At 38.4% G+C, this 14,388-nt stretch overlaps 1 protein-coding gene across 3 annotated transcripts in view; it reads left to right on the top strand.

Annotated features, from left to right (window-relative positions):
* vti1a (vesicle transport through interaction with t-SNAREs 1A) overlaps positions 1-14,388 on the top strand; it is a 125,030-nt gene that overhangs the window by 82,018 nt on the left and 28,624 nt on the right. For 2 of the 3 annotated variants that reach the window (XM_039665073.2, XM_039665074.2), the window contains one exon: positions 629-690. In XM_039665073.2, the coding sequence (XP_039521007.1) occupies positions 629-690 (62 nt within the window). Of the gene's footprint in view, positions 1-628; positions 702-14,388 lie in introns of all 3 variants that reach the window. The other variant, XM_039665075.2, reaches the window with a different exon arrangement.

The raw sequence follows: 14,388 nt of genomic DNA, 5'->3' as shown, positions 1-14,388 counted from the left end.
ATTGTGGTGGAAAATAAGTATTTGGTCAATAACAAAAGTTCAACTCAATTCTTTGTTACAAATCTTTGTTGGCAGTGACAGGGATCAAACGGACTTAGAGATTTCAACCTTTCAGAAGTCTTTTATATTCAGACAGCAACATTACACACATAAACGAAACTTAAAAAAAAAAAACTGAAGATCCCTTTAAATTATTTCTCCTAATTTCCACATTTTTAAAACGACATCCATCATGTTGAGGTAAAATACAACAGAAAACCATTTTAAATGTAGAGCGTCTATCTTTCTATTTTTAAACAGGAGATTTAAATAATAAATATAATATCAATAAATGAAATAAGTATGTATTCTTATTATTCCAAGCATACAACATTTTATTTACATGCGACTGACCACGTGGGCTTTCCCAAGTTCGTAGAATCATAAAACTTGTTCCTCCACTGTTAATTTATCGCCATCCTAATGCATGAGTTTTATCACTGAGGTGCCATGCAAATGTATTTTTATGGACGTCCACATGAGAAACTATTACCGTCCAAATAGGACTCAAGCCTATTTTTATAGCACAAATGTAACATGACCTCTCTAACGTGGAATTTGTCTCTTTTTCTCTCTCTTCTTCTCCCAGCTGAGAGAGACGGATGCTAACTTGGGCAAGAGCTCTCGGATCTTGACCGGCATGCTGAGAAGGTAAGAGTAAGGTAGGGACCGTTTCTGATACCTCTCTATGGATGTGTTTGACAGTGGCCCTATACCATCCACTGCATGAACACACAAATTTAGGCCCATATGAAATCCATTTTATTTTTTTCCCAAAGTCGTTTTTTTACATTTTTATTTTTGGGATCATTTGTTTCATTTTTTTTTTTTACCCTTGACTGTTAACGAATAAAATGTATACAAATGACCTTATGTAAGGAATGACCTTAAATTTATTAAGGTAACAGATACTGCATGATGTAACATAACACTGTACTCTTCAAGTAACAACAAAATATTGTTATGAGCTTTAAACTTTCCAGTAAAAAAAAATTATAATAGTTTATATAATATATAATATAATAATATATAATAATTATAATAGGGTTGGGGCGGTTGTGTCACCCAGTTTTGCTTCCCCCGGTCTCCATTTTCATCAGACATATGTTCCTCTCCCACACAAAAACAGAATTTCAAACCAAATATTTAAAAGTCCATGAAATTCTGTGCTAAATCTAGATTCCCCGATAATTTTCCAATTCCACAATTCCGACTGTCCGTGTTCGCGGAAATTATACAAATTAACACACTTATTGTTATGCAATGTGATTGCATACCTTGAATCTAAATGGTCTTCTGAGGAGCACCCAACTTCCATGGAATCAGCACATTTTTGTCACATGTTAAATCATTATTATGAGGGAAATTGTGTCAAAATCTGGATTTAAATATACAGGGTTCCCATCGAAACCTTTTTTAAATATTGCACTTTAACTGGAAACATCTTGGAAATCCAAATTTTATTTTATTTATATATTTATTTATAAGCATATTTATTGTATACTTTATATTTTCAGTTTTTTATAGGTTTATAAGTGTTTGACTACGTTTCAAAAGTTTGGGGTTTGGTAAGAATTCTTTTTTTTTTTTAATTATTATTATTATTAAAATAAGTAGTTTGACAGTCACCTTTAGTCCTTTTGTTGTGTTCAAATGCAACTTTTTGTCCGAGACGCAGCCGACGAGATGCGTCAACACAGTCAGCTTTTGTCGGCGATATTTTTTTAACATCTGCTTGGACGCAGTGGGCAGTGACGTGTATTCGCGTTTACCGCGTTGCGCTCTACGGCTCATTTGCGCCACAGGAATTTTTTATGCGCACAACACGTCTTTGCATTGAGTTAACATTGAAATCACTCACGGCAGATGCTCTTTTTCGCATCTGGTAAATTCTTACTGCCCCCAAACTTTTGAAATGGTACTATGTATGTGTATATGTGTGTGTGTGTGTGGTTGTAGTTATATATATATATATATATATATATATATATATTTTTTTTTTTTTAATTTAATTTTTTTTTCAGCAAAATGTAACAAAATTATTTTATGAATCACAGATGTTCAGATTCAGAGTTCTGTCTTCTACAGGCACACCTTCAATGTGAGCATAGTCATCATGCAGTTGGCTTTTTTTAGCACTCATCTTCACCAAAGCAGATCTAGCGTTCCTCCTACTATTTTGTCTCTATGTAGTATTGGCTTTAAACAGCAGAACTCATCATTCATATCAGCAGGTTGATGAGATATTGGCTTTTTTCCCTGTGTGGTAGATGTGAGATAACTGAAGCAATGCACAGCTTCTCTCTCTTCTGTCTCTCTCTCTCTCTCTCTCTCTCTCTCTCTCTCTCTCTCTCAATTCCACTTACTGTTGTTTTCTCCACCAGCCTCATATCTCTCTCCTTAACACACACGCACAATTCAGTTGAACGTCTGTCACATCTCCCTTTTATAAAGTGCCTTCGCGCCCTTGCCTGAACCGTGACGGCAAGGTTTTGTTTCTTTTTTTCTTTTTTTGATTAAGAGTAATATGTAAATGACACCAGCTAAATTTAAAACCCCGGGTCCAGGAAGGAAGTGCCAATTGAAATAGATGCTTCAGTGGTCGTAGACAATCAGGACGTGTGCGGCGAGCGAGAGGGAGAGGAGGAGAGACAGAGAGAGAGCAAGATGCCAGAGACGTAGACTGTAACCAATATTTCTGCATATGTCTCCATTTTGTCAAGTCTCATTAGAGGGGCCGCGCCGCCCGGTGTCACAGAAGCTGTCCAGAAATCATTCATCATCCTCCTTTCCTTCCCACCTCCCTCTGTTTCTCTCTTATTCCATCCCGCCCCACCGCTAAGTAAATAACACACACTTATTTCAATGTTATCATATTAATGTTAAAGTTCAGCTGTCACCTAATGGGAAGACTAAATCAGACGTAGCATTTAAGCAATGTAGTGCTGCAGTGAGGCCACCTCAAATCAGGATTTATGGGCTTTTGCAGGCGCGCCGTCTCCCTTCAGCCTTTCTGCTTGAAGGCCCGCCGCACCCCCAGTTCTTCCTGTCTGCCTAGAAAAGGTCTTCTTTCTCTCTTTTACTCTCACTCTTTGTCTGTGTCTCTCTTCCTAACTAGTTTTTAGCTTTCTGCTTGACAAAAGAGGAAATAAAGCCTTCCCACACGCATTACATTTGTGTTGCATCTCAAAGCCATTTGCAACAGAAAAGTATCAAAAACAACAAATAGATGTTTTGTTTTTTCTTTTTTTCTGGCCTATTTTTCATTTTTATGAATTTTCCTGCCTTCATTTAATTCCATGCTTGCTTAGCCCTTGGACATTTGATTAATTGCACAATATATTACATATTACTACTACATATTACTTTTTTTAATCCTGTATTTTTTTTTCTTTTAATTGTTGTATTATGATATGTTGTAATATTTTCATTTACTTTTTTATGGTCAGTTTTCATTTAATGTCATATTTTGACAGATTTTTCATATTTCTATTTAACCACAATGCACATTATTTTATTTTATATTAATTGTTTTAGTACTTTTAGTATTTGTCTTTTTCATCTAATATTTATATATCATTTAGCTTTCAATCAATGACAAATATTTTTAATAATTTCACACAAAATCACTTCACAGTGTATTTATAAATATTCTTGATCATGGAAATTTGATTTAGACAAATTATAAACAAGCAAAAAAATATATAATTAAACATTTCCAGTTCTTTCTCTTTTTTTGGTCAGCAATTACTTAGCAAAATAGCAATTTCGCATGCTAGCTTTGCATAATGTTAACTGGTTATGAAAAGAGCTTTTGATAAACAAGAACAAGTCTACATTTTTGATAAGTCATTGAGGAGAGAGGATATGATCTTTCACAGCAGTGATGAGTTTTGTACAATCAGCACTCATTTTCTTCAAAAAACGTAAAAATCTCCACTTGCATTGTCACTTCTCTGGGTCAATGGCGTTTGGTTTTGTATTTTTCTTAAATGACTGATTTAATTCTATGCTCACGCTGGGTAAAGATGTGAGGGTAATTTAAATGAAAGAGAGGTGAACTTGACTCCCCGTGGCTCTACGTTACTTGATTATCTCCTTTGGCCTTTGTACACACACTCACATACTCCAGGTTGTGTTTGTCATGGTGAGGTTCACAGGCTCTAAGCAGTATTTTGAGGACGGAGCATTAGCCCGCTGTGATAAATATTGTTGTAAGATGGAGACAGAGAGACCCGCGCCGCACCAGATGTTTACCCTGAGTGGAGAGCACTGTGTGGGTGAGGACAACTCCAAATATGTGTACTCTGTGATACTTCCGATCCAAGGGCGCTGCGTGCATTTTGAGCTCAGCTCGTTTTCATCCCGCCTTTCCAGAGTTCAAACAAATCTGTTTATAATACACTGGCATTAAATAAGAGATGCGTATCCCAAAGGGTTTCTAACAGAGGGATTTAATAGTGACACATCTCTGATAGTCTGGTAATTCAGCTCTTAATCAAAGTAAACTCGCATCTTGATGGGCAAGGCAGTATTCCTCTCCCAGTCATTGCACTCGCTCTCTCACTCACTTTCTCCCTGAGCAGACTACTGAGCTGGGTCGTCTCATGCTCCAACTCGCTCTAAATTATTAATGGACAGCTTCAGAAACTCCTGAGGGTTTTAATTATATTGTCATGGTCATACTCGTCTCATTAACTTTTAATGGCAATGTCTGCTTAAAGAAATCATAATATTATTAAAGAATAATCACACCAATTAAAACATTTGCCTTGATTGCGGATTGTTTAATACACAAGCCACTGGATTCAAACGAGTCTTCAAAGTAGCTTGGGAAGACGGCGGAAACATGCGTGAGCAATGTGACCTTGCATGAGAAGTTCTTATACTTGCAAACTTACAGTTGGAATTAGTTTGGTAGGTTTGTTTTGGAAGAATGTGTATTAACAAGACTTGCAACTGAGAGCATCTCCCTGATGGCTTCACCTGTATTGACTTTTAAAGTTCACACACAAAAAAGAACATCCTGATAATTTACTCAGCCATATTTTGTACCAAACCTGTATTACTTTCTTTTGATATATTGAAAAACATCTCAGCATGTTTTTTTTTTTTTGTCCATGCAATGAAATTTGATGGGGTTCCATTGTTTTTTGGACACCAGCGTTCTCCAATATGTCCTTTTGTGCTCCACTGAAGAAAGAATATTATGCAGATTTAGACTGACATGAGAGTGAGTAAATGATAATGAAATATTGACTTTTAGGTGAATTTTCCTGTTAACAGGCTTGTTAACACATGGTCCGATTTGACTAAACAACAGTGGCCCTTTAAACCTGGTATTAACATGAATTTCTTAGGCAATTTTTTTTTTTTTTTTTTACAAAGTGCGTTTACACCTTAATGGGCTCTATGCACGGCGGTATTTCCGGTGAAGGTGTAAGGATGCTCGATAACTTCCGCCAATCGTAGAGTCCAATGCAATACCGAGAATTTATATTGAATTTTATACACTAAAGAAACGTTAGTCACAAAAACAGAAGATAAAACAGACCCTTTTATTGATAGACTGTGTTTATGCTTCTTTTTAAAATTATATGAAATAAACATAACTATATATAAAATTACATCTAAACATATGTACGTTTCGTTTCAAAGACGGGAGGACAGTACATTTTGAAGACTCTGCCATAATCCCGTTTTCCTCAGTTTTTCTCCGTTTAAATCTCCACAACCGGAAATGGACGAGCATCCTTGCGTCAAATGCGGAACTTATGCGTGCATATAGCCCATTCCAGTGTGATCAGATAGCGATCCAATTACACCTGCTTATGTAAAATGCAATTTACATATTACATTATAAGTTGTGTTAACTCAAACTGTCTGTCTTTTACTGAAGTTTAAAAACTTTTAATACAGTGATTTCTTGCATTCAATTTTCCTTCAGTAAAGCAGAGAAAAAGTTTTAAAGCTGTCTTTTTACGGAGGGAAATTAGAGAAACAAGATTTCAAAGTGTTAAATTATTTGTTAATTGGATATTGTTGATTTAAATTTAAGTTGTTTTAAAGTTAAAAGAGCTCAGTATATTTTTTTCTTTCATATTGTGATCTGAACCTTCCCTCTATGCAACTCAAAGGAAGAGGAACAAATTTTGTAACAACAGTTTTGTATGGAGAAAAAAAAAAAATAGAAATGTCTCAAAATATCTTGTATGTTTCACAGGAGAAATTAAGTCTTATTGGTTTGAAGTAAATGAGTAAATTATAACAGTTTCCCTTTAAAACGCATGTTAAGGGCTGGTGTAAAGAGGACTATTGAAGACTATCTTAATTTTTGTGAATACTTAGTGTAACATGGCATTTCACCTCAAAATGGCTGTGATGGCATCCTTATGGCTTCAGAGCTGGAGTATGGCTAAAGGCCTCCTGCTGATGTGGACGGAGAGTGAGAAAGCAGGAGAGAAGGGGTAGTGTTGGGATCAGTGCCCAGCGCAGGGCTCCTGCTCTGCCTTCCCGGCCTTCCACGGAGACCAGGGGCCTGATACCGCATGCAGGTGGTCGAGTCAGTCGCCAAGCAGATCAAAAAGTCAAACCCCTGGGTGGACCTCCCTTTGAAATGGGAATGGGGCAGAAATATCAGACAGAAAACATAACCAAGCCCCGCACCGCAGAACAGCTCCATATTCATGGCCGAGCTTAGAGGAGCCAGGCCTCGATCTTCTGAAGGAGCCCACTGTACAGCTGGACACTTATTAAGACATCAGGTTTTCCACGTCTCTGGGCGCAAACACGGCCGCTTACTTCGAGTGTTGTGTGTTAATGTGCAAACAACTGGAGTGCCTCGCGTGTGCCCCCCCCCCCCACCTCTTTATGAAATATTCATATTCATAACACATTACTTGTGAAGCAGAGTAGCTCCGACTTTGTACATCCCGAACAGCTGTAACACTTCTCTGTCACTAAGCGCTCTGATCCCAGCAGCGATTAGATCAGTAGACGTGGTATTGTGAGAGGTGAGCCACACTGTCACCTCTCTCTCTTCCTTGATTTTGCTCTCTGTCTCCCTTTGTTTCTACGTTCCAAGAGACGTCATCGGCACGGCGGGATAGCAGACGAGAAAAAAAAAAGGGGAGGGATGGTGGCGGGAGAGCGAAAAAAAGCAAAACAAAAAAACCCAGAATGTGGCTGTATTCTGGTGTTTGCCAGTCCCATTAAACAGACATTTGCAAACAATGTCAAGAGGGAGGAGATCAAAGCCCAAACCCCAGAAAAGCGGGAGCTCTGATGTCCTGAAGATCTCCAAATTTAGACTTCCACCGTATTGGCTCCCAGTTCCTCTCCCAGCTTGGAATATTAACGACGTGCTATGTAGGTCATATAATTAATGTGATTCAGGAGCACCAGTGGGCTGTTGAGGGATGCAAATAGAAAGAGTCATGGGGGCCCTCTTGAAGTCTTGTTATGAAGTTGAACAAAAAGATTTGATATTATTTTTAATTGGAGCTGAAAGATAGAACAAATTATAGTTCAGTGTGTGTTTTCCCTCTTCTCGCTCGCCTTTTATTCTTTTATTTATTTGGCTTCTCCCTCGTTCCGCAAAGCGAGGGGAAAAGCCTCGTTAAGATGCTGGAGCCGAGAGAGCAGGGTGGAGAAGTGACGGGGGCACGGCTCTCTTTCTCCCACACGCTCACTCCCATCCTCGCAAACAAACTCCTACACGCACTTCGCCGTATAGTTTTGTACGAGTACGAAATTCTTTGACATCAAGGTCTGCTGTCAAAATCATAATGAACGGCTGATATAGACTGAAGGAAGAACAAAGATTGTTCAGAAGCGAAGTCGTAATTTTGCTCCGTCTAAATTTACCAACTGTCAAGATGAAGCATTACTCTACAAACTAACCTTTATAATAATCCTGATGTTCTCTTCTATACACTTAAAGTCACGTGTTGAGAAGCGAAAGGTGCTTAGTGCATCTGTTTTGCTGTTTTTGATTCTTTGAACTGTCATTTTCCCCTCCCCATTGAGTTTTTTCAGTGGCACGAGATCTTGAACAAGCCAAAGTTCAAAATTTGGAGCAATTTCCTTTGGTAACTGTCTCCAGAGCGGCAGGCCCCTCCTCGTGGGTGCTCTCTTCCCAGCATTTCTCTGATTTCCTTTCTGAGCAGCTGTGGCGAACTCCATGTTCTACATTTGTCATCGGCCGGAGTGGTCAATGTTGCCTCCGGAAACCATGCCTCACCACCATAAATGTTGGTTTGGCTGATGCCATGAGAGTGCTAACTGTCACAGTACCAGTTGTTTGTTGGTAGTCATGTGGGGTTGTCTTGGTGTTTGCTAGGCCTCTGAATTCCAGTAAAGATGGCATTCAAGAAAATTCTGTGCTTCCAGTTTTTTTGGCAACAGTTCGGGGATATCCAGTTTCTGCTCCACATGACCATGCCCATGTACGCAAATTGATGTCCGTTTAGAAATTATTTATTGAGTCTGGTGTGGAAGAAGTTGACTAGCCCAGATTTGAACCGCACTGAACAAACTCCTGACCTCAATCCAAGTCACTTAAAATATGCTTGTACAGTATCCTTTATAATTTGCTTGTTTCAGTCAATTGTGGAGTGCCTTGTGTGACTGAATTAAAGTGAAGTGGCATTGATGAGTGTTTATACGTATCATGGAGCGTGGTGACGCGCATTAGCAAGATTTACTACTATAACTGAGTATCTTGTTTCTCCCCTGGTCACAGTTCTTTAGACGAAGGCGTTTTAGACGATGGGGTGTTTTGTACCCCTCAGGAATGCTGCGTGTCAGGTTTATTTTGGACAGCAGATACTCTGAGCATCTTGTGTGTCACAACATTTCAGTTCAGATGTCTGGAGCTAACAGTCTTAGTCAAATGGCAATGTACAAATGTGTGTACAAACACGTCAACTTTAGCTAAGACTGTGTTAGCTCTATTCAGCAGCCATTACTCCAGTCTTTAGTGTCACGATATCAATCTAAGGTGATTTGGTACTCTTGAAACATTTATCATATCTAAAATTATTATCAATGTTGAAAACAGTTTTGCTGTTTTGTAGAAAATTGTGATGCATTTACATTTTTTTTTTTTTAGAATTCTTTGAATAGAAAGTTCAACGCCATTTATTTGGAATTTTAAATATTTTGCAACATTATAAAGGTTATAGTATTTTTTTTCACAAATAAATAACTACTTAAAAATATTTGAATTAAAATACCATTGTATTGGGGTATTTATCAACCTTGTCAGGTCAAAATGTCAGTATCGTGTCAGATTTATGTTTTCGTTTTAGACAAGTTTCATAGGAAGAGACTTTCTCTGCATGTTGTTCATGTGAATTTTATATTCAAAAATGAGTAATGATGGCTCCATAGTGTGTGTTTATTTGTGCATATACCGTCAATGTGTAAAGCTGTAAAGTTTCATGAGCATCTAAATGAAGAGTTTGTGAGTGTATGTGTAGCAGGCTGCTGGAATGTTGACAGGCCTCTGGATAAACCCCTGTGGCACACACACATACACACACACACACACACACACACACACACCTCAGCCTCATTACCCACTGCTGAGAGCATCATGGATAACAGTGACACTTAAACTGTGTCTCTCCCACTCCTATTAGTGTGTGCTGATTGCCTGCTTTGGAAAGCACACACATGTTTGAGCTGCAAACAAACTAAGGACTTACATGTTGAAAAGTGATGAGTTTTTACACTAGGGCTGCATCATTCTGAAAGAAATAAAAAATGCATGGGTGTATATATCCTTTCCACTATACTGAAGCTAGCAGCATCTATTTAGCCTCCATTTTAAGGTAGGACATAATAATATAGGACAGGAATCAATCTTTTCTAAGGACCCCTCACCCAGATATTTGTGTCAACTAAATATATATTTTAAAATAATTATATTTAATCAATTATATATATATATATATATATATATATATATATATGTACATGAAATGATGTGGAATATAGTATATGATCTGTTTTTAACGTACATAAGTGATTAAATCATGTTTCTTTTAACCATACATTGTAATAACAGATAATTATACGATATAAAAATTAATATAATATCGTATATTTTACATAACTGTATGTAAATAATGGATATATCAGTCCACAGACCCTCAGAGATGAAAAGTGTGGTAAGTAACACTACCATATTGGTTATGATATTTTTTTTATGAAGCTGTGGTGACTGAATGCTTCAGAACAATTGGTATTTTACCCTTGAAATAATCCTGCCTTTTACATCTTTACATCAGTCGATCTTTTCCACTTTTCCAATTATTAAACTCGGTGGGGTCACTATGTATGACATTGGAGTGACGGGCTTCTCCTCCTCTGTCGTTTCCGACCTCGTAAAGGTATCGCTCGTCAGGGTGTTAGCTGCGCTGTTCTGAGATCAGTGACTACGTCCCCCTTGAAGTGGCTGCAGTGTCATTCCAAGGGCAGTGTGCCGTTTGATCTGGTGTCGGGCGGCTGTCGCTGCACAGGGCCCTGTGATTGTCCTGCGGGGAAGGAGACAGACATCACCTACCTACCTTCAATGAAAACTTCCTCTGGAACTTTTTGATTGACAGTGACATTCGTCATGGCGACCAACTTTTTTGCCCTCTGTTGTGTTTTCTGTTCTAATACATGGTAAGAGCGTGCATATTTTCTGTCTGGTCTAGTTAAACTGAAGCACTATGTGTGTGTGTGTTTTTGGGGTGAATTTCAGCATCCATCAAACATTTTCGAACAGTTACATTGCTGTTTGGTATTAATATACACATGGCCGTTTCCCTGGCATTTTGCCTGCTGTCACCTGCCTTATTGAGCTTATTGATGACATCCAATATATATAGCACTATTTAAAGGGACACTTCAACCATGTACATTAAGCTTCGTATCTTCAGAAACCCAGTCATACTTTTGAATGATCATGGTTTATTTCCTTATTTTCCCCTGAGATGGGAGAAATTAGGATTTAAGTGTTCCACTTCCTGCTTTTTATGACGTAAAAATCGTCATTTTGCGTCATAAAAAGCAAGAATTCCCTTTTCTTTGTATTAGGGTTGAGACTACAAACACTAGCTCGTCATTTATCCAGGGTGTGGGACCCACTAACGCTGCAGACCTATTACAGCTCAGTTGGTGGGACTTCACTTGCAGATACTGAAATCAATATCAGCCATCTTGTTTGGAAAGGAAGCTAACGAGCGCTGTGGAGATAGGAAGTTATGACAATGACGGAAGAAACTAAACATGGTATGGAAGAAGAGGATTTTGAAATTCTGCTGCTCTAATCCGATGTTCGTGGCTATCTTTACGAGCCGCAATATAGTGAAGAGCAGCTGAGGCAGGTAAAGGTGAACAAGCAGGGCTAGTGACTCTTCACGTTTAGTCTCTGTGAGAAAGCTGCATACAAAGCAGAGCCAGACCGATATATCGGCAGGCCGATATTAGGCATTTTCCAAATTATCGTTATCAGCAGTTATAATGGCCGATAAATGAATATTTTGTGTCATATATTGATACTGAATATTTTAACAAAATTTGTGACTATCATGTCCAGTTTTGCTGCTGTTAAATAAGCCGAGAATGAAGCGGAATTAGCTAGTAATATGTTGTTACATTGTAGTCCTTTTAACTTTTGACAATGTGACTGAAGTATTTCTTTAATAGCGCGTGACGGTTATAGCAATGAGACGTATCATCTCTCCTTGGCCTCGGCCTGTTATATTGAAAAATGTATGTTTTACAATTTGTTGTGCGTTTCTGAAATAATAATTAAGAAAAAATATCGGCCGATATATCGGAATATCGGATTTTAAAACCAATAAATATTTGTATCGGTATCGGACTTAAAAATCCTTTATCGGTCGGGCTCTAATACAAAGACTTAATGTCTTCCCTGCACAAGACTTCTCTTTGTTATATTGTCTTTCTTATGTTCGCTTCCCCCCACCCCCTTCTCCCAATTAATGTGTTTGTGTTTAAATTAATAAGTGAATTGGTAAAAATCTCGGTGTCTGTGGGTGACAGGTTTTGCGTGTGAATGTTTGTATGTGTGTGTTTTGTTTTGGAGAGAGCTCATGCTGAAGGCCCTGAGGCATGTAAGGACTTTATGGCTCGCCTCATACGCTCATTAAGGCTGTTGTTCAGCTTTTGTTGCATAATTACCTAATGGCAGCTATAAAAAAAAAAAACAACTTCACTGTCTTTGACTGACAGCGTATTGCTTTTACGAGTCATCTTTGTCTCCAAAACCTCTATGTGGCAGCATGTTGATGGTGACTTGGAGTGTGTTGTTACAGCTTGTACCAGCTGTACCACTAATGTTGAGTTTTAATGACTTTAATGAAGTTTGACGTCCCCGTAGTTATTTTGTACTGGCAGAGAAGTGCATTTGATGGGTTTCTTTCATTCTGCCCTGTGCCGATCTCCATTTTAATGTATTGAGGAGATTTAATGAAATACCTGAACTCGGGCATGTTTGATAAGTTGATTTGGTTGCTGATACAGTCAGTTGTTTCGAGGACATTTCTAAATCTTTCTGACCTTTTCCCTGCTCTTGAAAAGGAAATGCTGAGAAAAGGCCGGGTGCATTCTAGGTAATGGGATGGTGCCAGATCCTAAGGATCTTTCCTCCTGGACTCGTGAATGATACAACCTCTCTAAATGACTCATTCATTGGACGTTTTTTTATTCTGCAAATTGTTCATGCATGACCACTGAAAAATGTCCTCCTAATACTATTGGATTATGGTAAACTGGTCCACACAGACACTAAAGCTTTATAGCACAGGCTGTTTCACAGGAACAGTTTAATTTGGTTTGTTTGCAGCCTACTTGGAAACATAAAACTAGCCCTTTTAATATGGAATAATATATTTAATATTTTTAATAATTTTCTCTACTGAGAAATGGGCTCTACTTCTTTAGAATGTTTCATGCTTTTTCTAGCATGAAAAAGTTTGGGAAACTTTAGTATCTTTATCTTTGTTAAGAATTGATTGATCAACTCAACTCAACTTTTATTGCCCATGTATGAAAATCCCAAATTTTTGCTCCCTGCTTTTCTCAATGTGCGCTGAATGTGTCCTGAGTCAGTTGTAATTACAGGCGCCGGATGCTGGTACAGGCTAATAACAGGTCTGTGGTCTGTTTGCTTTTGCTTGTTTAGAGTACAACGCTCCACAGTAGGGTATCTTCCCAGCTGGCAGTGCGTGATGGCCCTTGGCTGTGCGTCTGGGTTGGAGAGGCGGCCGGTCCTGGTGCTACACCAGGCCTTATGCCAGCTGGAGCTCCTCAATCCACTGCTCTCCTCCTTTCTCTACTTTGTCAGCAGAGTTCGCTCTCTCGTTCTCGATCTGGCAGCCGCCCCCGGCAACACCCACGTTTGTTTGCACCTCCAGGGTCAACAGCACTCTGTCGCTACCTGTCTTTCTGGATCGCACTTCTCTCCCAAAGCTACGCCAACTCCCAAATTGAATAGTCTCTTCAAGATCCTCCACAGGGATTTACTAAATGCTTCTGTCTTTAATCCAGGTTATTTTGTATGTCGGGTATTATTGACTTGATTTACTCAAGCTTGACTCCAAATATTATTTTGGATTGAGGAAAATATTGTTAGCTCGATGTCAACATGAAATCCATACTCCATCCCTATTTACTTTATTAAAACGTGTTCCTTGCACGATTTATTGGTGCAAATGTGTGACACTTTACAGTAAGATTCAGATGTTTAACATTAGTTAATACATTAGCTATCATGAACTAACAATGAGTAATAATTTTGGTAAGTAATAATTTCTAAAATTGTACATATAGTGTGAAAGTTGCAAGGTTCATATCAGTTTATGTGGTTGAGGTTTAATTTATTTAATGATTGTAATGACTAATGAGTAAGAGCTGGATTGGACACTGACATTTGTTGACAGTGAGTGAGGTCATATAAACACTCTGTTCCATCCTCTCCTAAACTCAGAGGCTAAGTGTAATTGTGTTGACATGGCCAGTGACACGCAAGCTCACACATTCTCGAAGGAATGGTCTTCATTCACAAGAGCTCTGTAATTAAATATCCTCCCCAATTCAGGTGCCAGAAAGTATCTCTCTCTCCCTCTCTCTCTCTTCCAAATGGTCTTCCATGGTCTAAGTGTGTGTGTGTACTTGTCCTCACTGGTCAAAAAGGCTTATAAACATGTAAACATGGCCAAAACATGTTTTTATTTCAGTAGTGTTTTGCACATTTCTGTGATGGGTAGGTTTATGGGTATGGGTTGGGTTAGGCAATAGAAAATATCATTAACCTGATACAAAATCATTGGA

Source organism: Pimephales promelas, chromosome 17 (assembly GCF_988280905.1).
Source record: "Pimephales promelas chromosome 17, fPimPro1.hap1.1, whole genome shotgun sequence".
Taxonomy (NCBI): Eukaryota; Metazoa; Chordata; class Actinopteri; order Cypriniformes; family Leuciscidae; genus Pimephales; species Pimephales promelas.
The sequence above is the reverse complement of the archived record's forward strand: the minus strand, read 5'-3'. Positions and strand labels throughout refer to the sequence as shown.